This window comes from Ostrea edulis, chromosome 2, assembly GCF_947568905.1.
Source record: "Ostrea edulis chromosome 2, xbOstEdul1.1, whole genome shotgun sequence".
Classification (NCBI taxonomy): domain Eukaryota; kingdom Metazoa; phylum Mollusca; class Bivalvia; order Ostreida; family Ostreidae; genus Ostrea; species Ostrea edulis.
Genome location: NC_079165.1, coordinates 63,130,821 through 63,154,511, shown reverse-complemented (window position 1 = coordinate 63,154,511; position 23,691 = coordinate 63,130,821). Strand labels below are relative to the sequence as shown.

Genomic DNA, 23,691 nt, shown 5'->3' with positions numbered 1-23,691 from the left:
TTAGCATTGAATTGGATATGAGTACTGCTGATTGAATTGAATTTATATCTATTGTAAATCAACATGTCATTGAAGCAAGGTCCTTTTATTTACAGTTATACATGTATTGAATTATGGTTTATGATTAAGTTATTTGAATTTGCCTTGGTACTTTAAATAAAAAATACTAATGAATGATGTTCATAACGAAGCAAAATTTTATTCTAGGTATATATTTGACACTTTGCTATAACTATTTGACCTTACATAGATGTTTTTAAGCTGATTATTTCATGATTATTTTTTTTACACTGATTTGGTATTTATTGTTAATGCATTTATTTTACAGCTGAAAGAAGGGCACAATTATCCAGATCAAGGTCAAGACAGAATTTACTTAACATGGATAATTCAACAATGATGGAAATAAATTTCAACGATTCTTCCATAGACACACCCCCTCGACCTCCCAGGGGTAAGGATGAGCGACGGGAGGCTCGAGAATTAGACATGAGAAGGAGCTTAGTGAAAAGAGACCTTAACGACAATGAAGAAAGGAAACGTAACAGTTGTCAGGATGAGACTCGCAAAAGAACAAGTCGTCAAGACAGTGAGGAAAAACGGCGAAGCAGTCGTGCTGATAACACAATGTCGGAGGCAGAAAAGTTACTAGCAAGATTGAAAGATCTGTAAATGTTACGAATTTTGCATATTTTATATTTCAATTTATGGTGTATGCTGGTCCCCCCCCCCCCCCCCCCCCCCCATATGCTTGTAAATAATTTGTACATTTATGTATTAAGTAGATAAATGCATGCTGTACTTCAAATGAGCTAAAAGCTAAAAAATTGTAATGCAAAGAAGTAGCATTGGCAATATTTTGTGCTGTCAGTAGGCTAGGATTAATTGAAAAGGTGTGGTTCTGTTATTGGTATGTTTTTCATGTTATGTGCCAAATTTGTTGTGAATGGAACTTTCTTCTTTAAAAAAGTGCATTTAATTTGGAAGATGAAATAATGTAATGTACCCCTTAAAGAAGAAGTACATAATTTGCAGTACTTAAAATCTTTAGATCTGAAGTCTGTTCCCTCAAGATCTGAAAATTCTTTACTCCTATTTTTATAAAGAAATTGTTTTAGAGTGTGACCACAGTGCCTATGCTATTTTTCAATGCCTTCAGAGGTATTTGAGATATTTTATGGCATTATTAATGACCTAATATCTGTATTACACCCGGGAGTCCTATTTTAATTTCTGCAAGCTTTAACATAGAGCTTTAAATATTGTTTGTGCATGCACTGTATGTCCGAGATGATTCTGTGCATAAACTTGTACATATGTATATTGCCCAGTATAGTCTGTTTATCTGTGATATTTATAAACAATGGTCCTCTGTGTTGTCTTGGAGGAATCAAAGACTCAGGAAATGGGACCATTCACCGACAAAGAACGCTGTATATTCAGGATAATGGATTCGCCAGTCAGAGATCATATCTCATACTTACAATGTATTATATAGCTCCTTCATGATGCATTATAAACATACAACTACTGCATAGTCTCATCAGATTTGTAAATTCACATCATCTAATTGTCATTTACCCTCTGTAATATGTGTAATGTTGGCTAGGATATCAAATTTATTATTGAAAAGGAGAAAGCGTTTCAAGATAGTCTTCAAAAAGACAAGAACACTTTAGTATTATAAGTTTTCCATGACATAAATGTAGGATCATATTATTTCATACACTGAAAGTGTAACTTTGTTTGAAGAGGCATATATTTACATGTATGTGTTCTACTCTGATTTAAACTCCATTTCAGTTACTGGAAAGTCATAGTTATTAATCTTCTGCTAGATGAAACAACGTAGAATTATGAAGTGCAATATTTCTTTTTTTATTACACTTGTTAAAAAATTTTTCTGGTTATTGGTTCAATTAATTGCTGTTGAATTTCTGCCATGATGTGTTCAGTTAGCGCTCTGGATTTGGATTGTCGAAAATGCCAAAAATTCTACATAAAAGCATTCCACTATTTTCATTTTATACACTAAGTACACCTGTGTTGGTGTTTACATATCCTGTCAAATGGCAGTGCAACAATACTACATATACATACACTGTAGTCATTTTCAAACTTCATGTACTAGTCCTTGATTTTTAATGATAGTAGAGTTGTGCAAATACATTGTGCCTCATTATAATTTCCACAACACTAGTTAAGTGTATTCATACATGTATCTCCAAATCACAATCATGTACATCGGGTGATCAAAATGTGCCGAAATTACGGAATGTAATTCCATGAAATGAAAAAAATGTTTATGAGCGATATTTATAGCGAAAATTTACAGATTTTTCAATTGAATATTAAGGAACTTTTTGTGCAGAATATATTTCTGACTTTTCTTATGCTTTTCCTTGATAAAAGTATTACTGGTCAATTAAAACTAGGCAAATGCAACTAACCATAAGTGTGGTGCTTGTGGTCAAAACAACATGGGATTGCTTTATTTACAATGTCTCCAACATGAAATGTTAAATTTATCCTACTACTTTCAATAAATTAAGCACTCTATGTCAGAACTTTTTGATCACCCCTCCTTAGAATATTGTTTGCAAGCTCTGTGATTTACATACTTTTATATATTCCCGACTTGTGATATACACAGCAAATTAAGTCATGTGTAGACATTTTAAAACCTGTTGTAAACCAAGAAACACATACAGTGGACATGTATATGCAAGTATTAAATGTGTTCATTAATATCAACTATGATATTTAATCGGTATACTCTTTCTTTTCAAATATTTCCTATTTTTGTTTAAATTGCATACTTGTATTTCAAGTTGTATGCTTGTGAAAATAGTCATACCAGCGATTAATTTTTTTTTTCACTTTAGTTATTTCGTTTACTTGAGAGTAGTGTTCTCTATCTTTTAGTTTTGTTGTTGATTATTGACTAAATAGCAATCCCATTTTTGTCACACCTCTTTTGTCCCCCAAATAGATTCTAGTTCTCTAGTTGACAGGGTACATGGGCTAAGGTTAAATTTTTGTCTCTTTTGATGAATTGAACAGGTAGAATTGCTATATATAGGTAGGTTGTGCTCACCAGTCCTGGATACCCATCAATGTACAATTATACTGCAGACCTGTAGAGCAGCTTAAGTTATGCTTCTTTTTGTACTGCCTGTAAGTTATTGTACAATATTACAAAATGAAATACAAAAACTATGTATAGTCTTGTTATCTTTGTAATTTAAGTGATCTCAGAAGGACTACAGTTCACTCCAGTTATGGGCAGAGCGTGGGTAGGAGGGAGTTGATGCATTTTGTGATATTAAATGTACCCCCCCCCCCCCCCCCTTTGTTTGTCATTTGATAAATATAAAAAAAAAAAAAAAATCTAAATCGGTTACTGGTATTAATCCTTTATCAGATCAGTGTATTTCTATAAAACAGTAATTCAGTGTTTTAAAAGAGTAAACACAAAAAAGTATAATTAAACAAACAATTGGAATACTATGTAGTTCAGGGGAAATTTGGGGGGGGGGGGGGGGGGGGGGGGTATGAGTCCTGTATAGTATCTCTGCAGATAAAAGCCTCATCTGCCTTATAACTCCCTAATCACTTGATTTCATTTTCATTGTATCCAGTGAGTTTCCTATGTTATTGAGCCACATTGACAACAAGCAACCAAATCGATTGTGGAATTTCTCCTTTATTGCCAAGCATAAAAACACAAGCAGCCATATTCTGCTGGAAGCTTGATAATAGATTATGTTACAGAGGAAAATGTATGTTATTGATTAACTCACAGTAAAATAATTCAGGAATGTTTAATGATTTAAAAATAAAAGAAAGGAGATGCATACACATAACCAGTTTATATGGAAAACGTCTTGTATCATCTACTTTGATTCAGTGTTCAAAATTGTTTGAGTAACTGTTAGAAAAAAAATTATCCATCTAGAATTCAATATACAAGTATAAAAAGCAATTGGAATATTGAAGAACTCGAATAAAGTAGGTTTGAAATATATCTATTATAGCATACAAAAAAAAATGTTCATATGATAGTTGCATTACAATATTTGAAAAGGTTTCTTGATTTTCAGAAAATAAACTGCTTAATTTGTACAATTTTGGTTACACAACTGGCAGTACATGTATTTAGTGCATGTGAAGAAGTTAGTAACATATGACTAGACTTGGTTTTGTCTACAGATTACCTGTGCATAAGATATTGAATGTTATAGGTAATTCAAATGTATACATATAAAAAATAAAACAGTTACTGACAGACCATACCTACATTCCCCAAGATGCAATCCCCTCTACTGTACAATATTTCTTTTGTAAATAATTTCCTTTTATTAGAATACAGTATAATATATTAGAAGTCCATACTACTACATGTGTAATGCATACTCCGGTATTTATTCATTAATGACAAGTTTCAAAGCACTACATGTATAGAGTAAAATTCTACATTTAAAACAACTATATATTAATTGAAGTAAATGAATCACAGCCCTTAGAGTATTGTAAGTGTGAGAAAGGAAGACGCAAACAAATGGAGACATTAAACCAAAGTGCTGCATGAAATGTGCATCACAACTACTAGTAAACAGAAATATGTTTCATAGAGACAATCCTGATTGTTTCATTGACGTCAATGTCCTGATAAACAAGGTTCCATTAAAACAGGCAAACAGATGGTTGTTAAAGTTAGCTGCTGTTGATTGGGGGAGGGGGGGGACCTATACTACATGTACAAGAAAATATTTGGTCCACAATGATAAAACAGACTAAGAGTGTTGTCAATAAATGCAATCTAACACCACAGCACATACACTAAAAACATGAGCATCAGAAAATAAAATTACGACTATTTCAGCAACTAAAGCACTCAGTCACACAAAATTGGTTCTATGTATAGAATCTACAATAAAACTTCAACAAATTGGATATCACCTTTAACAGTCAACATTTGGATGCCATCATGAGAGTTACTAAACTTTGATAAGGAATGAACTCTAAATGGAGAAATATTTTCAAAGTTGATAGTCAAAGGACGGAATGCGAGACTACACAGAATTAGTAGTTGTGCGATATGTCAATTAATCTTTGATTATAAAAAAAGATACAACACACATCAAAATTAAATTTCGACTTCATTTCATCTTGAAATTTCTAAAACTCTCCCTAACGATTTTGTCATAAAGTTTCGATTTTGGAATGTGAACATCTACATGTACTACTCTGCACAAAAAGAACACAATAAAATAGCACCTGTATGATAATATCTCCTGAAATGGTTTTCAACAATATAACATTTATTGATCCGGGTCATACAATCTCTTGTCAACCCAAGCCGTATAAGGCCAAAACAAAATAAATATATCTATTGTTTCTCAGGCCAAAATTTCAATCTTCAACATGGCAGACAAGTTGGGTTTTGGGTTTTTTTTTGTATTTTTGTAGCAGACAGTATAAGGGTGAACTTATACTGCCTCGCTAGAGAGCTAGCTTAATTTCTAGTGATGTGGTAGAGTCTCTCTCTTGATCACGCAAGTTAAGCAATGGCGAGCGTGATCAGCACTTGGCTGGGTGACCGTTGCACGTTACATTTGGGGGTGGGGGGGGTGGGGTGATTTTTGTTTTGTTTTCTTGAATCAGGTCTTACCTCTCTTGTCAGTCGATAAACAAAAATGAACATTTCAACAGATTCTTACTTTTTTGTTTTCTTACATTAATTATAATTTGTACTAAACTCTAAGTGTCTTTCCAACACTTGGTTTAAAAGTTTAAAATTCATAAAATAATGTATTAACAAGAAATATATATTGTGTATGGAATAAAAGCATACGAAAAGGGAAATAATTCATCAATTTTTTGTTTTTCAACTTACGCTATAAAAAATGAGTTATTTCCCTTTTCAATATATCAATAAAATTGACCAATGCGGCAGTGTTTGACCTGAGAAACGATAGATTTATTTTTTGGCATTAGGCACTCCTCTTATTGTGCTAATCCATGTTTTAAATAAACTGCTAAAAATTTTGACAAATGCCCAAATTTGTGTTGTTATAGACATAAATAGATAAATCGTAACAGTTCAAAAGAAAAATAAACAATAAGAATGCAAGCATTACTTTAAAAAAGTGATAAGCATCAAAGATATGCAAGTTGCAGATCCAGTAACAAACATTGCAGGACATGAGAGATCTATAAGTAGTTGCAGGCCTAGTAACAAACCTAGCAGAACATGAGGCCCAGTGTACTTTCTACTTAAACATGCAGTGTCTGTACTTTCTACTTAAACATGCAGTGTCTGTACTTTCTACTTAAACATGCAGTATCTGTACTTTCTACTTGATAATGCAGTGGCACTGCTACATGTATAGCTTGGACACATTCTCATTACTTTATTATCAAGATAAAACATGTTATAAAGCAACATTATACTCTTTTGTATGGTATTTCAGTGACAGTCTAGTACCAATACACATGTCTAATTACAAGTAAGTTACCATTTGATTTGGTCATGGAGACAGCTAATGTAATTCAGATAACATAAAATGGTCTACACTTACCCATTCTGTACATTATACTTTATCCTACGCTGTTATATATATATATAACAACATAGGTATATGTATTACATTTGACTTTAACCATCATTATAAAACCACATTGTTCTTTGTGGGCATTCATTGTTAAAGCTCAGATGGGAAAACAGATATTGTTATCACACAAAATGATGTCCATTCTGTCAATTTCCCATCTATTATCAATCCAACACCATAAAACAAGAGTCCAGTGCACACTTATACTGCAAAATTATTTTTTACCAGAAATTTCGAGACATCAGCTGTAGATTTTTGACAACAAAATGTGAGTTATACAATTTGTTGATGGCAAATTTGGCTAATTATCACAAAATATAGACTAAATACCTATAATTCAATCACCCGCTTTAAAAAACTGGTTAAAATCAAATATACAAATTATAATAGATGAAAGGACATGTATGTTTACTAAAATTCTTGTTAAATAAAGTAAATACAGGCATATGGACTAGAAACCAGAACACAAACGTACGGTAAACAATATTATAAATATTATTTCTCTGGCCGATATCAAGTCCGTCATACAGAAAATATACATAAACTAAACCTGATAAAATCAGTATTTGCTGCATCTAACAAATATATGAATATATTTCAATTCAACCCAGGTAAACTTCTGTAAATGTACTAAAACTATATCTTTACTCCCTATTCTTACAAAAAGAGTATAGTAGACAGGAAGACAAGAGTATGATCCTATGTTTGTTTCTGTTTTAACACTCCATCTCAATGTGACACGAATCATGAAGTGGGAATCTAGCTTTCTAACTCTCTTTTTGTTGCAGGTCTATCAACAATCCTCCTGCATAGCCATGATATCTACTGGTTTTCTTCTCATGACCTTCAGCTCTCCTTCACCTATATAAATGACCATACCCAAATTAAATACATGTATATTACAACAGAATAAAGAGTGTTGCAAAATTATGATGAAACATGTCAATGTCAAACTTGCGTATCCCCTCAGAATATTTCATTCACTACAATCCTCTCATAGTTTTTCAAGTTTGTGATTCCTGTAGAGACAGACAGAATAAAGGGGAGGGAATGGAGATGAGGGAGAGGAGTGGGAGCAGTGAAGGGGTGTAGGAGGAGGGAGAAGTGACCACCATCCTTGTCCACACATACATGTACATGTACATCCGAATGACTTGCATCAAGATACATCATATTTCCCCCATTTCTTACCTCCATGGGGTTTTGGATTTCTCTTCCTGCGAGCTGTATTAAATGCTGATCCTGTCTTCAGTGCATCCAACAGATTGTCCATTGCTCCCTTCAAGTCATCGTCTGAAATAAAATATTAAAATAATCACATTATCGTTTCGTAACAGACATATAGCATGAGCATTTACATTCCTTATAAAACATGCTTCTGTGACACCTCAGTGCACTCACCTTGAGGACCAAGCCCTCTGGTTGGATTTCTCTTGGCCTTGATTTCTCCCTCTAAAATGAGAAATTGTTCATTCATATTAAAGCAACAGATTTTACTACATCTTTTAATGTAATTAAACATGTATAACCATATCAAATGAGATTGCCAATCTTGAATCATCAATACAAATGACAACCTCTAAGATGAATTACATGTCTGATTCACCTTTACGAGCCGCCATCCTTTCTTCCTTTTCTTTCTGGGCACGTTCCTTGGCTTCTTTCGCTCGTTGTAATCTGGCATTGGTTTCTCTTTGTTTTGCATTATCCTTGAGTGCTTGCTAAATCCCAATTTGAAAATTATCTAGACTTTCCTCAAAAATCAGAAATTTTCTCCTAATTCTCAGATTATTTCATTCATTTGATTTTTGCCTTGAAAATGACTTGCGGTAGTTAATTATAAGTTGATTCTGTCTAAACAAAGAACTACACAGACTACAAAAGCTTTTAACGAATTGAAGATTAGCGACACAAGTATACAATTTTACCTTGAAGCTATCTTGAAAGATTTTAATGTCACCAAAAAAGTCCTCCATGCCATATTTCTTCTTATCAAAACAATAGTACTTGCTCATATCTTCATATAAGCTAGTCATCTTTTTGTACATATTGTTCATCACTTCAAACTGTTCCTTGGCTTGCACTAAGAAACTGTGAGCATTGTCAAGGAGTTTTACATGCATTACATTTTTACAGCCATTACTGTCATGAAAGTACATAAAAAAATAATATACATGTACTTTTTGTATATTTCTCCCATTGTCCACTTTCTTTCATCACTCTGGCAGAGTTAGTCATGTTTGATTTTACTAACATGTTATGCAACACCTTCAATGATTCTAATTGGTTGTTTTTAATTTTCAAACTTTTCCCATGTACATTTCATTTCCATCACCAAGAACACTTCTGTTTATAGCATGTACATAGGTAAATGTATATTTCAATATAACTGACATCAGTTGAAGGAAGAATGTTTATTAAAATCCCTGAAAGTGTATAATGATTATATAAACAAGTCCCATAACATTTGCTCATGAGTAACTGGTTCTCTCAAACTCTTGTTCCGTAATATTTTTATTTTTATTTTCAAGAGACACTTCGCAAACCTCTTGTTTCTTGAAAATTTTAAAAATGAAGAAACTCGAGTTTGAGAAATTCTTGTTACTAACTCACACTGGTTATGGGACCTATATTTCTTTGTGAGTAGACCCATACAAAGGATATCTCCATCACCTCGGGGAACCTGTCCCCTTCCATTTTGGATTTCTTGCAATTTTCCAAATCACTCTTCACCTGCTTTAAAGATTTCTCCAAAGATCGGAAGTTTTCTTGCATACCTTCATCCGATACTGTAAAAAACAAATAAAGCTTAGATTTACAGCATTTACTAAAATAGATAAAACAAGAGGTACTGTGAGCAATGCTCACTAAGAATACCCCCCGCTTACCCCAATCTCCCAAAGGGTGTTGTTAATAGGTATAAATTACCTCTTTCCTGAGTGTAAAAATATGGTATGCCTTTGTAGAAGAAAATGGAAGATATCGTCCAAACACAAATCCATGGCATAAACCTATAATTTTGACCTTGAGATCAAAGGTCAAGGTCATAAAGAGGTCATAAATGTACATGACACATAGTCTCATGGTGATACACCCATGTCTTATGGTATGACTATGTCAAAACCCTATAATCAATTTTGACCTTGAGGTCAAAGTTCAAGGTCATATAGAGGTCGTGAAGGTACCCGACCCATCATCTCATGGTGATACACTCATGTGTCAAATATGGTATGCCTATGTCAAAGAACAAAGAAGTCATGGCCCTGACACGAATCCACTGTAAAAACCTTTAATTTTGACCTTGAGGTCAAGGTCATATGGAGGTCATGAAGGTACCCGACACATCGTCTCATGGTGATACACTCATGTGTCAAATATGGTACGCCTATGTCAAAGAACAAAGAAAGAAGTTATGGCCCGGACACGAATCCATTGTAAAAAACCTTTAATTTTGATCTTGAGGTCAAGGGTCAAGGTCATATAGAGGTCATGAAGGTACTCGACACATCGTCTCATGGTGATCCACCTGTGTGCCAAATATGGTATGCCTAAGTCAAAGAACAAAGAAGTTATGGCCCGGACACGAATCTGCACAGACGGACAGATGGACAGACAGACAGAGTGATTCCTATATACCCCCCTGAACTTTGTTCGGGGGGTATAATAATTGAACATGTTACTTGCACTTTTATTATTGCTATATCTATAGGCTTCCATTTAACACTTACAAAAACTTTAGATTTTTATCATGTGCTGCACATTTTACTTGACATACTTGCAACCTATAACTTGGCATGTAGATATATATTCCTTGCTATTTCAAGGTAATACCTTTGGAGGCCTTTTCCAAGTATGTAAAATCGTCCTGGAACTGTACGAGATCTGGGTGTTTATCCTCTATGACATTGGCAAGGAAGTGCACCAAGGTTGCTTTATTGTCTTGGGTTTTGGTATTCTTTAACTGTACAAGTGTATGCATGTGGGATCAGTAACATAGAAAGAGCAATTGGACTTCCACTCTATAAAGTAAAATCTGATCCCATACCTTACTGAGGAAACTGATGTCAAATCCCAGAGACTGAGCATTTCTGGACCCAGAGTTGAGATAATTTCCAATCAACAAAATGAGTTCTAGGATGCGTGCAAACTTTGTGTTCGTCTTTATATCTTCTAATGCTACTTTGGCTGACATTAAATCCTACGGTAAAAACAATGTATTGCTTATTAAACAGTTATACAATACATGAAATACATGTACTTATCTAATTGTTTCATATTCAAAACATTTTGCAATTCAAAATGAGCGAAAACCTGTAAAGAATATGAAAGTCACATATTTTATAAAATGTCAGTAGATTGAGCTAATTTTTCACTTGGACCATGGGGAAACTTTTAAGCACCTCTTATGAAGCATGATTTCATCATCAAAAAGGTAATACAAGCTCTCAATTATTTCAATATCAAAAAAAAAATCATATATTAAAATAATTGAGAGCTTGCATTACCTTTTCGATGATGAGTCTCTTAAGCATGTTTTGCTGTGATTTGGTGCATGATATGAATATCTTATAGGATTGAAGATTTAATTCACTGTGCAATTAATTGGAATTTCCCAGGATAATTATACAGCATGTGCAGTACAATATTTGTCAAACTAATTAAGTTCCTACCACGAAAAACTCAAGAAAACTTTCAACAGATCATTTCAAATCAAGACACGCACATACATAAACATTTTTAAATGTTCAATTTAAATTATTGTCAGGGTAAAAAATTTCACAACCAATGTACCACATTGCATACACTACATAAAGGATTAATCTCCTTAAAAAAATCTTCAAAATGAAATCTTTCAACAGCAGAGGGCGAGTATTTACAATATTGGTTTGTATGCAGATATTGTACAATGGTAATCAAAATTGATTAAATACTGCAAAAATTGCAGTTACATGTGTACACAATACATGCATATAGACCATATACTCTCCATTGTAAGAGACACAAATTCTTCTAAAAATAGGAAATTTTAAAATGCATGAAATCATTGGGAAATTTCTATCAAATACACTCTATGTACCTAATTATTAAATGTTTTGGATGGATTGGCTGATGGAGGGACAGATTCCAATCTAATTCAAATCAGACTTCTTAGATCTGTGCCATATAATCCGTGTCTTACGGATCTAACAAGTCCGATTTTAATTAGATTGGGAGAGATTTCAAAATTACTATACCTGTCCCTTTTTTATGATGTGTAATATACCCATAACCGCTCTGTACATCATAACTGATATATATGTGGGTGAATATTTTTATGTGTGTGCACAGGTTTGCATTCAGCTACAACTCCAAATTGACAAAAGGGAAAAATAAATTTGTTTATCCATTTCGTAAAATGATACATAGTGGTAAATGGGCTGAGTTTGGGCACACGATACACACACCATCTTGAATTTGTCAAAATAAAAATCCATTGAAAATATAAGCTTTGCATTTGCAACATACGAACAAGCTTTAATTTACTCACAGAAACATGAAGTCAACCTTGAATGGAACATGAAAAATTAAGTTTATGTTTACAAAAAATTCAAAATCCTTGCCCAAACACAGTGTCTTTGTTAGTGATTTTGTAATATTTTCTTTGTAAATGATGTAAAAATTGCTGTTATAGGATTTAATCTAAAAAAAACAATCCTTTTTCTAAGATGCCAATAATGTTTCTACTTATATTAACAGACATGTTATATTAGTTTGTCCTAATCATCTACTCACTGGACAACTGCAAAATAAAAATACAATATCTTTCAGTTTCTTCACTCCTGTTCTTCTGACTACATGTATTGGCAATATCTTAACAGAGATTTGGCAAATTGTTCTCATTAATTTAATCAGAGCAGTGCCTGTTCAATGAACCACAATGCCCATCACTAGTCGTCATCCATTTACATGAAAAACAAGAATATCAGTAAAACTGAAGGATGCTCCCCAAACTACATCTAACCAATGAACTACTTCATATGATGAATGACTCACACAATGATCAATAACTGTGGAAATATTTTTCAAATGAAGCTTTTTTTTCATATATAAGGTATATGTTAAGTGATCTTGACCTTTATAAAATAACCTTGAGTGACCTTTGTCTGAAAGCCATTTGCCTATTACTTATTTGTGTGATAGATGATCAATACCTGTTCAAAAACTGTTGAAGAACCTTTTCCTTATATAAGGTAATACATATGTTCCGAGTGACCATAAACTTTCCAAAATGACCTTGAGAGACCTTGGTCCAAAATATCAATAACTGTTGAAATATTGTTGAAATGAAGGTTTTTCCTTATATAAGGTATATGTTCTGAGTATATGTTCAGAGTGACCTTAACCTTTATAAAATGACCTTTGTCTGAAAGCCATTTGTCTGTTACTTGCATGTATTTTTGTGATATATGATCAATACCTGTTCAAAAACTGTTGAAATAAGGAACTTTTTCCTCATATAAGGTATATGTTCTTAGTGATCTTGACATTACCAAAATGACATTGAGAGACCTTTGTCCGAAACATCAATAACTGTTGAAATATTTTTAAATTGAAGGTTTCTTTTTCATATATGAGGTACAGTATAAGTTCTGAAATACAGAACTTTTTCCTCAAATAATGTATATGTTTGGAGTGACCTTGACCTCTACAAAATGACCTTGAGTGACCTCTGCCTGGAAGCCATTAGCCTGTTATTTATTTGTGTGATATATGATCAATACCTGTTCAAAAACTGTTGAAATAAAGATTTTTTTCCCTCTTTATCTGACTGACCCTGTCCCAAGGAATATTTACAATCAATTACGATAAATTTCTGATGAAAGGTTTAGAAGATATGAGCTTGGATGTCCAGGAAGACATGACAGCATCTATATGCTCCCCGAAAAATTGTCAGGGAGCATAAAAATGAAGCTGCATGCTTCCACACCTGTCAGCTATTTATCGACTTTGAGGATAAGATCTGATTGACTCAAAGTGACATAGACATAGAACGAGTAATCACTATACACGAGTGCTCAATAATTAAATCCAGCCTTTTTGACTTGGGGAAGAAACTTTTCTTTTATATTTCTGTGTAGACTCTCTTGTGGATCATCAGCCTTAGGAAAATTTAGAATTATGTGTGGATAATGAAATTATATTAGTATATCAGTCTGATAAAAGCGGACCCTTTTGCTCTTGAGATAGTCTAGATACACATCTGTACATGTTATAAGCTTACTGTGGACCCTATAATGACAACATCTTGGTAACAGGTCTGTGATTTCAATAAAACTAAACCAAATTAATGTTAAAAATGTATTCATTCAGCAAACTTACACAGAGGTAATTCATGTATTAACAGATGAATATTTACATTTTAAATGTTTTTTCCTTTGATATCTTAATCAAATTGTAATGACAGCCATTTCCTCATGAATGTGCTGCAGCTGTGCATGGATCTTGATAAATATAGCACTTCTATTTTAACATCTGGAAATTGTGACAGAAATGCATGAAAGTAGAATGTAAATATAAAAACAAATTTCATATTTTGGCAAAATACATGCGGGTAAGAACTGCAATGCTTCATGCTGGCATACTTTTCATGTCACACCTCATGAAGTATGTGGTCGTAAGGCATCTCAGTTCATACACTCATGTATTTTTAAAAAAAGAAATTTATTTCTCAAAAATCACAGGTGCAAAGAGACTAGACATAAAACTCCAGTCAGAGAAGTTAACCAGCCCAGGTGTGCTATAAAGATATGAAGTAAGTGAATCTCAGTACCGGTTTAATGCCATCCACCACCTCACTGAATGTCATGTTGAAAAGAATAGACTGCAGTCGAGGCTTGAGTCTCTTGAGGTCTGATATCTGAAGAAAAGTTGAATGTTAAAGTGTATCACTGAACTTTTTTAATGTTGTGCCATGAACAGTAAAATCCCTTCTTACCAAATCTTAAATATTCTGATAAAATGAAAAGAAACCCCTTTAAGCAAATCTTCATTTTCAAAATCATGATCATGTTTGATGTATGATCATGTTGTGCAAAAGATAAACTCAATAAAAACAGGCATCACATTTCACATACCTGTACACCTTAAACATTACAGTTCTCTGTATCTACAGTCTAATAAATTGCTTGTTGGTGAAAATTCATAGCTCATGAAGTGAAAAAGTTTTGCATCAAAGTAAGAAATGCAGTTTTAAAAGATTTGGATAAGTTTCTAATGTTTGTACATTACAAAGATATACATAGTCCAAATGACCTAGGTATGGAATCATAAAATACAAAAATACTGTGAGCTTTGTGTGATTGTCTGATGCTTTTCCGCTATGTTAGGAATTTTATATACAGTATAATTTGTCCAAACCGGCCTCTGAGTACTCCGGCGCTCTGTCAATTCCGGCCACAAAATATAGTCCCTAACATTTCTTTAACAAATTTCTTTATTAATAATTCCCTGTACTCCGGATACTGCGTATTCTGTATATCGGCCGGCTTACACAGTCCCAACTGCTATTAATTAACTTTAATTATCCTGTGTAAACCGGCCCCTCGATGATACACCACCCTAATTGTTGAGGTCAATTGTATTCGATGTACACAAGGTCCCAACTGCTCGTAATTAGCTCTAATTATCGCATTTAAACCAGCCACCCCACGATGACCAACCTGTCGGTATTCGGTCGATCACACGCGGTGTACACAAAGGGTATCTCAAAGGAAGCCACAGGTAAGTAAAAGAGTGCAACTGGCGATGAGTCGCGATCAGATTAAAATAAAACCCGATTTTTAGGGGGTGCACTTTTCAATTATGACAGCACCACGAACGAGGTAATGGCGCCCTCCCCCTAACGACAGAGACGAGAACTGACATTAAAAGACAAAGTTCAATTAATCGATGAATTCGATACATTCTTGGAATGAAACAAAATCGGCAACAATCCCGTTATGTTTTCCAAAAGCAGGATTTCCCCTCGTGGACTTCTCGGAGCTCTACGGCGAGTCAGACAGTGATGATATGCAGTTAGTTAGCACAACTCGCCATGTCCGGTCGATCACTCGGCATTGTATTAGTTTCCGTTTCACAAATTGAGACAGTTGAAAGCGATACATTTACAATGAAAGCTGGGAAAGACAAATTTTAAACGAAAACAACACAAACTTGACGAACGTACATAATGTAGCACTTGATAACGGCGATGATGTAGACGAAATCGACAATTTACCAACAGAAAATTGCGCGAATAATTCCCAGATTTTAAACTGTTTAATAAAAATTGAAACTTTTTCAAATGAGCACGACAATAAAACACTGACATTTATATTTTTACATTTTGAATTCTTTTGTGATATATTAAAACGTTAGCAATCATTATACACGTATGCATAGATAGTGAATACAAGGGAAGGAACTCTCATTCTTGTCAACATTCTGCACTCCGGACTCTGTGCAAACCGGCCAATTTCTTTGGAACCACACAAAGCCGGTTTAGACAGATTATACTGTATTTTCTCCCACCGGCCCTGTTGATTAGGTCTAAACATTCAGAACCAGGGCCTAACTTTTGTATCCCCCCCCCCCCCCCCAGCTCTGATTCTTATCTTTACTGACATGCATTACATGTACTAATTCTGTGTAGTTACCTTGACCTTGGGCTCAGATAACACGTTATAAGCAGCCTACATGAGTGTGTCACTTACATCATATGTATGAGCATTTTATCATTCTCTCTGTTGGAAAGTTATGACCTAAACAACAATTAACAGACAGCAATTACACAATTTACATATTTTCCCTCTGGAGACCTGACAATGTCTATATGACCTTCAACTTGGTTCATGATACAACCTCAATCAATTAGCAACTCCGTGGTTGATAGCGAGCATCTTAATTATCCTACATTAACCAGGAGAGAATTGAAGGAATTTTTCATGCAAATAAAAATCTTTAACATATAAAATCCTAAAATACCATAACTTCTCAAAATTGATGAATCAATCTGAAAATATTAGGTTGACAGATTTATAAAATACATGCTATTAATTTTACACAGTCTTCATTAATTTTAGACAGAAATAATCTCTGGATAAATTTTCTATAGACAGACAAATATGGTGATTCCAGTAACTCCCACCACACACACAGAATATAATCTATTTTCAAGTTATAAACACACAGGTGACCTTTAATAACGCTGTTGAGTATGTGTAAGTAACACAGAACATACTGTACAAATGAACTGCTCTGCTTCTGCTAAGTCATCATAATCCTCTTTCAGTGCACCCAGCTCCTTAATATGCTCCGGCTCTGGGAGGTACTTGATGAGTTGTTCCAGCATTCCCGTTTTCAGGTGCTCAGTGTCCACCTCTAATATCCTCCTCCTGATTTCTTGGTATGGCGTCTTCAGAGAACCAAGCAACATGGCTGTAGGAAAATTAATTTTTCTACGTTGAAAAATGATAAATACCTAGATATGCGTAAATTAAAATTTTGGAATGATTTACATGTATTTTATACACTTACAAAGATTCATAGCAGATTTCGCATCCAGGACTCGGAGATCCTTCACCTTTTTCCCTTTCTTTTCATTGGCTACTTCAACCTGAGCATCCTTCTTAACAGCTATAAGATACACACCACATGAATAGACATACATCATGTCATGGTGGGGAAAAATGCATCATAGCAAAACATGTTTATAATGTAACTTAATAAAGTGTTTTAGTCTTACATTTTTTAACAAAGAAATTTTCCATTAAAGTCAGGCATTACAACAAAACATGTTTATAATGTAACTTAAAGTTTTTTAGTCTTACGTTTTTAACACAGAAATTTTCCATTAAAGTCAGGCATTATAACAAAACATATTTATAATGTAACTTAATAAAGTTTTTTAGTCTTATGTTTTTTAACACAGAAATTTTCCATTAAAGCCTGGCATTGTTTATAATGTAACTTAATAAAGTTTTATAAGTCTTACGTTTTTTAACACAGAAATTTTCCATTAAAGCCTGGAATATGAAGTCATCTTCGAACTTGCTCTCCTCTGCTTTTACCCAGAATGAGTCCTCTTTCAGTTTATTTGTAGGTATCTTAATTTAAAGATAGAATGCTCAGTAAATTCACATAAATGTACATGCAATACAGTGGCATTTATTATGAAATACTTTTTGAAGTGAATACACTTTGTGGATGCATATGCAATTATAATACATGTGTACACCATTAATCATCCATTACCTTTTCCCAGTTGATGCGCTTTGTTTGTTCTTTCAATTCATACTTTTTCTTTGGCTTCATTCCATATGGCAGCTGAGGTACAACAGGTTTAGGGGGTCCTGCAAATGGAAAACCAGGGGCCCCAGGGGGAGGTGGTGGTGGAGGGGCTCCACCAGGGGGAGGAGGAGGAGGAGGAATTCCACCAGGGGGAGGAGGAGGGGGTGGAGGAATAGGTGCACCACCAGGGGGTGGTGGGGGAGGAGGTGGGGGAGGAACTCCCCCTGGGAAAGGAGGGGCAGGAGGAGGAGCTGGTATACCACCTGGTATGGGTGGAGGAGGGGGAGGAGCTGGAGGTACAGTTCCACCTGGGAAAGGTGGAGCAGGGGGTGGAGGTGGCACTGGTGGAGGGACTGTTGCACCATCTGGCAAAGGGGGAGCTGGGGGAGGTGTTGGGATGGTGACCCCTGGTGGAAGTGGGGGTGGGGGTGGGGCAGGAGGAGGGGGTGGGGCAGAAGGAGGTGCTGGTGCTTGGATCTGTTGTGCTGCTGGTAGGAATTCTTCTGTTGTCTGTACTGATACATTCTTGACAGGAGGAGGAGGAGTTGGGGTAGAACCTTGGACGTTGATCGGTCTGGCTATATCTTTATCTACAACAGCTGGACGTTTTTTAACCTGTGAACAAAATTGACAGGTACCAAAGTTCATACTATACAATCAATGAAAGGCCCATGGACCTTAATTGTGATTTGAAAATCAACTTAAATTAGAAGCATAGCATGTTGATGGTGCAATGAGTGCATCTTTTAAATTATGAAAACAAGATGTCCTTAGTCTAGACCAGTGTGAGCTATTGACATATCTTAGCATCTGTTGCCTGCCTGTTGTTGGCATCTGTAAACAATTACATTTCAATCTATTTCTTCAGAATGGCTGCATCCCTAATCAACACACTTGGTACAAATGTTCTTACAGTGGTTCTGAAGAAGTACTGTTAAGTATCATGTAGTGTGCTATTTTGTTTTTTCTTCAGAATTCTATCCAAAAAGTGGGGCTACGCACAATCCATAAAACAAAAAATATCACTTCTTTCTTCATGTTTTAAGTTCAAAACACCAACGACAATTTTGCCTGTCATAGCTCTCATAAAAAAGCTGTACTTAGACATGTAAATATCGTTGAAGCCTCAATCTTGTCAGCTGTGTGCTTAATACATGGTAATCACATGTAAATCACCATTTTTTAAATAACTGATTTTTAAAAAACTGCTTTCAAAACAAACTTAGTTTTTTCAGCATCTTTAATGCAGCATCCTCCATATCATCTAAACTAGTGGTCAGTCAAGCAAAACCTACTAAACTAGTACCCATATCACAATGTGACAGTAAATTGAAAGGCGGGCAAGTAGAGTCAACAATAAAAATAAAAAGAAATAAATTCTGTTGTTCTTTATCATTTGTTATTTATCTATCGTGTATTCTCCAACAATTACCAAGGAATAGAAGGCGTGTAAGGACTTTATCCGAGGCTCTAGCCTGTAGGAGTACCCCACTCTGGAGCAAGAACCCCCTAATCCGGAGCAAGTAAGTATGTAGTAGTAATTTTGGTAGTGGGCTCCATTTTTACACACCCTTACACTTGCTTACATTTCATTCATCTGTATCTTTAAATATGATTATATATTATAATTTTTGGCCATCTCTTTCACAAGATTGTAATCAAACTGTCTACAGTGAACCTAGTTTAATCTGGACAGAACAGAAAATCTTCAGATTAGAAGACATCCATGATACAGAGTACTTAGAATTTAAAGTTCTGTGTTTTACCTGCTCCCTCAGCTGAATAATTTCTTTATCCTTATTCACCCTCATGTTGAGCATATCTTCTTCCAACTTTTCTTTCTTCTCAGCAAGCTCAGCAATCTGTGATTTGAGTTCAGCATCACGCTCCTTCATCTTCTGTTCCAGCAGCTCTTTCTTCTCCTCGGCCTCTCCGACTTTGGTGAGTAACTGTTCCTCCATGATCTGTGCCTTGGACTCTATTTCTTGTTGTGAAATCAGTGCAGCGTCCAGTTGGGCCTGGACTTTTGGAAGGTTCTCGGCACTTGGTTCTAATTCTGAAACCTTTTTCTCCAATTCAGAAATCTCTTTTCTTTTCTCTCCCAGATCATCTATCAGAAAACAACAAATCCTATATAAATTTCATATCTAATTTCAGTTACAGCAGATTGACAGTTATAACATCTTACAAGCAATGCACATGTATTGAAGATTATGTCTGCTTTTTATAGTACAATGTTTAAAGAGAAATAGTATTTCATTTTCATTAGAATTCCAAAGCAATTATTCAGGTACTAGTCATTTATCTGCTTTAATAAGCTCATGTAAACTAATTTGCTTTTAACCCTTTAAATAAAAATGCACAATGTATAAGTGGATTTTCAGTTTTTAGCAAATAAAAATGGGTAGAGAGAGAGAGAGAAATTCTAGCAACTTTTTAATTCCAAGAAAGATAACTATTACCTATGAAATGGAATAAATTGTTAGCGATATTCAATTTTAGTGATCTCAATACCCCTACTAATAATGCCAAAATCAAATCCTCCCTAAAAATTCTACTTGTAGAGTAATTATGCCACTGAATTATATTTTCAAAAGAGAAAATCAGAAAGACATCTAACTTATGAATTTCTCCGTTTTGATGTCAAATCTTTTGGTTCTTTTGAAGTCAGGATCTACTCCATCTTTGTGTAGAACGATCTGAGTCAGGCACTCTTCTATCAGTCTGTAATACTCAGTTCTGAAAGGAAGGTCATTATGTCATCTAACATATCATTATTACACAACAACTACAGGGGCTGAATCCAGTTTAATCTTTGGCAAACAGACTACAAGTGAACAAAATTATTGAAAAATAGACATATACATTTATTTTCGACTAAGCTCAGGGAGGGGTGGGTTCACATTCTCTGTCCAATCCATTAACACAGTGGAGTGATTTCTATCATTTTGTCCCAGCTATGATCAATATTACATTTTCTTATATACAACTCATTTCAAATCAATATGGCGCACTGCATTGTGCAGAAGATCCCAAGACGCAGATGAAACTGATGTAATACATGTAAGTTCATAATCTAAGGTCAACAAGATGTGACTTTAGGAGATTAAAACAAAAAGTCAGCTATTAGGATTATGGGAGTTTTCTCTACGTCAAAAATAAATTCTTTAAATGCATATACATGTAGCTCAAATTTTCCTTGTCCTAATTTCAAAAAGGGCATTAGCTTATAAAAACATAAAAATTTTAAATTATTAGCCGTGATTAAAGTACAGAGTTTTAAAAAATCAATAAAAATAAAATCTGAGAGTGAAAAGAGCAACCTCAAATAAAATTTTAAGAAAACCATGTAAAAATTTCTCAACAATGAAGTATTTACTTCCATACAATAATTTTTACCATTGTTTCTATATTAAAAAATTCTAATGTCAAAATTACAATAAGAGATTGCAAAATATATGAATTTTGATATGTCAGTGGTGATTTTTATGCACTGTTAAACTGTTTAAGTCAATTTGGTAACAATGGACAAATATGACGTTGACAGCTAATGCCCCTTTAAGAACTTTCTCACTGCACTGGCTATCATGTATTTTCAGTCTATGTGGTTTCCACGTCGTGAATCATGTGATATCATTCAAAGCATGTCATTATACATATAAAAAAAGTCATATTTTTATTTTGAATTGTTGAAAATGTAACTTTTTTCAATGTTTTAAATAGAGCACAACTTGTGTGGTCCATTCTTTACAAATGTTGACTGATCTGCAATCTGTTAATATTGATTACATGGAAATTACTTGTTAGATTGTTGTCTGTGTATACACTTAAATTTCTCTGTATATATACAAAAATATACTATCCCCCTCCCTCCCCCCAAAAATATACAATTTCACATGCCCTTTTCTTCATAAAACACTCTGAGAGAGTTCAAAAATGCTTAATACCATAAAGTTCAATGGGAGGAATAAGTTTTGTTGTTTTCGTAGTATATGGTCATGATATCCATCAATTTTTAATTCTCCACAAACATGAGAAACTGAACTACCATAAAACAAAAAAAATCCATGAGTTTCAAAAACCATGGAAATCTAAACAGATGAAAATAGGAAATTCTGCAATAAAGTTCAGCTACGTGCATCAGCCATAATTGAATACAGAATACATTGAACTGAAAGTCACTGGGTCATTTTTTGGCATATAGTGAACCTACAAGTAGTTCTTTGACAAAATTTTTAGTTTTGCTTGGTCTCTGAGTCAACTATTTCACATTTGGGAGAACTGTGATGTAATTACATAATTTCCAAGATCATACAGCACACTTTGATTTTTAGTACAATAGTCATTTGTGTCCTTGTTATTTGTCTGCATTATCATTCAAAAGCATGCTTTTAATCAAAATGCTTCATTCTTCACCAGATCACAATCAAGAATAAGGCTGACATTTTTTATTTGTTTTAGTGTTCACATTACACTTCATATCTAAACTTTATATTACGAAAGATAACTGTCAAATAAATTTAACCAACTCTTGTCCAAGTGAGTCCAAATCAGTTTTTACAAATAGCCACTGCGACATTGACATTTGAACTCATTATACTATATAAATGAAAAGAAGTGTATTATCGTGAACTTCAACATTTCTTTTCATTTTGTTGAAACTGTAACTTGATAAAAATCATATAATGTTAAACAGATTGCTTCCAGTCTTGTAGCCATTATCTCCCTTTAGAAAGCTCATGTATACACAGATGGATTCCAGTCACTAATGCTGGGAAATTCTGGGCTTGAAAAACTCCAATCAACACAGCATATCAGTCCAACTCACACATGACACGCAACTTACTGATACTTAATAACCACAATACATGCACATCCCTACCAACACAGCATCCAACAAGGCTACAACTGACCCGTAAAGTCAGAGTACATGGATATATAATTCCAAAATGAGGTTAATCAATTCTTTTGGGCTGTGACATATCTTTTACAAAAGAATATTTCACTTCAAACACTCATATTGACAAACACCAGTAAACCTCCAATTCTTCACCCACCCCCTCCATCTTAACCACTTGTACATGTATTCACTATTAAGTCCCCCCTGCTTTCACCCATATTTTCTGTGCAATAAATCTTAATAACTGGAAAACAACACAAAAACAGCATGACCTTGGGGGAGGACACATGACCTTGGGGGAGGGCACATGCTAGAGTAGTTATATCATATATAAGGTATACTGTGTTTCTGTTACATTTTACAAAAATACAAAACTCATTCATGTTATATTCACTACCAAAATACAATACAAAACAAAAACCTAAGTTAACAGAGAGAATCATGTCAGTAAAATGTATAAGTGATCAAGTTTTGATTTCCTTTAGAAATCTACACAATATGATAAAACACAATAGAACATGCCATTACCTAGAATGTAGAGAGATCTGAAAGTAAACACAGATATTGCCATGACTACTGACAAAATGAAAGTAATGAACCTATACCATAGTAGATGCTAAACATCTCTAGATGACAAAGACTGAAAATGTCTGATGGACATGCAATGATGCGCGAGATGGTTTTACCTGATAAAAAAGTCATCACGAACACACATCAAGTGCTGAAGGATGGAAAGAAAACACCGTTCATTCTCCTTGTCGACAGAATTCATCTGTTTCAGCAATTCAAAACAGTGATCAGGATCTCTGATTCCAAATAGGAAAAATGACAAGAGATGGTCTTTCATAGTATTCTGGAACAACCATT

At 34.3% G+C, this 23,691-nt stretch overlaps 2 protein-coding genes across 3 annotated transcripts in view; one reads left to right on the top strand and one right to left on the bottom strand.

Moving 5' to 3' along the window:
* Positions 1 to 3,221, top strand: part of LOC125681346 (uncharacterized) — a 79,344-nt gene extending 76,123 nt beyond the window's left edge. Inside the window, exon 38 of the mRNA XM_056156666.1 lies at positions 329 to 3,221. Coding sequence (XP_056012641.1) covers positions 329 to 672 — 344 coding nt within the window. The 3' untranslated portion in view covers positions 673 to 3,221. The remainder of the gene's footprint in view (positions 1 to 328) is intronic.
* A 468-nt stretch (positions 3,222 to 3,689) lies between these two features.
* The window catches only part of LOC125681345 (protein diaphanous homolog 1-like), a 41,610-nt gene continuing 21,608 nt past the window's right edge, over positions 3,690 to 23,691 (bottom strand). For both annotated transcript variants that reach the window (XM_048921379.2, XM_056156665.1), the window contains 16 exons: positions 23,511 to 23,630; positions 20,545 to 20,663; positions 19,691 to 20,034; positions 17,889 to 18,539; positions 17,629 to 17,740; positions 17,172 to 17,270; positions 16,876 to 17,072; positions 14,428 to 14,514; positions 10,663 to 10,815; positions 10,449 to 10,578; positions 9,282 to 9,406; positions 8,546 to 8,710; positions 8,224 to 8,338; positions 8,019 to 8,069; positions 7,809 to 7,910; positions 3,690 to 7,478 (listed from right to left, as the gene is read on the bottom strand). In XM_048921379.2, coding sequence (XP_048777336.2) covers positions 7,411 to 7,478; positions 7,809 to 7,910; positions 8,019 to 8,069; positions 8,224 to 8,338; positions 8,546 to 8,710; positions 9,282 to 9,406; positions 10,449 to 10,578; positions 10,663 to 10,815; positions 14,428 to 14,514; positions 16,876 to 17,072; positions 17,172 to 17,270; positions 17,629 to 17,740; positions 17,889 to 18,539; positions 19,691 to 20,034; positions 20,545 to 20,663; positions 23,511 to 23,630 — 2,638 coding nt within the window. In that variant the 3' untranslated portion in view covers positions 3,690 to 7,410. The remainder of the gene's footprint in view (positions 7,479 to 7,808; positions 7,911 to 8,018; positions 8,070 to 8,223; positions 8,339 to 8,545; positions 8,711 to 9,281; positions 9,407 to 10,448; positions 10,579 to 10,662; positions 10,816 to 14,427; positions 14,515 to 16,875; positions 17,073 to 17,171; positions 17,271 to 17,628; positions 17,741 to 17,888; positions 18,540 to 19,690; positions 20,035 to 20,544; positions 20,664 to 23,510; positions 23,631 to 23,691) is intronic.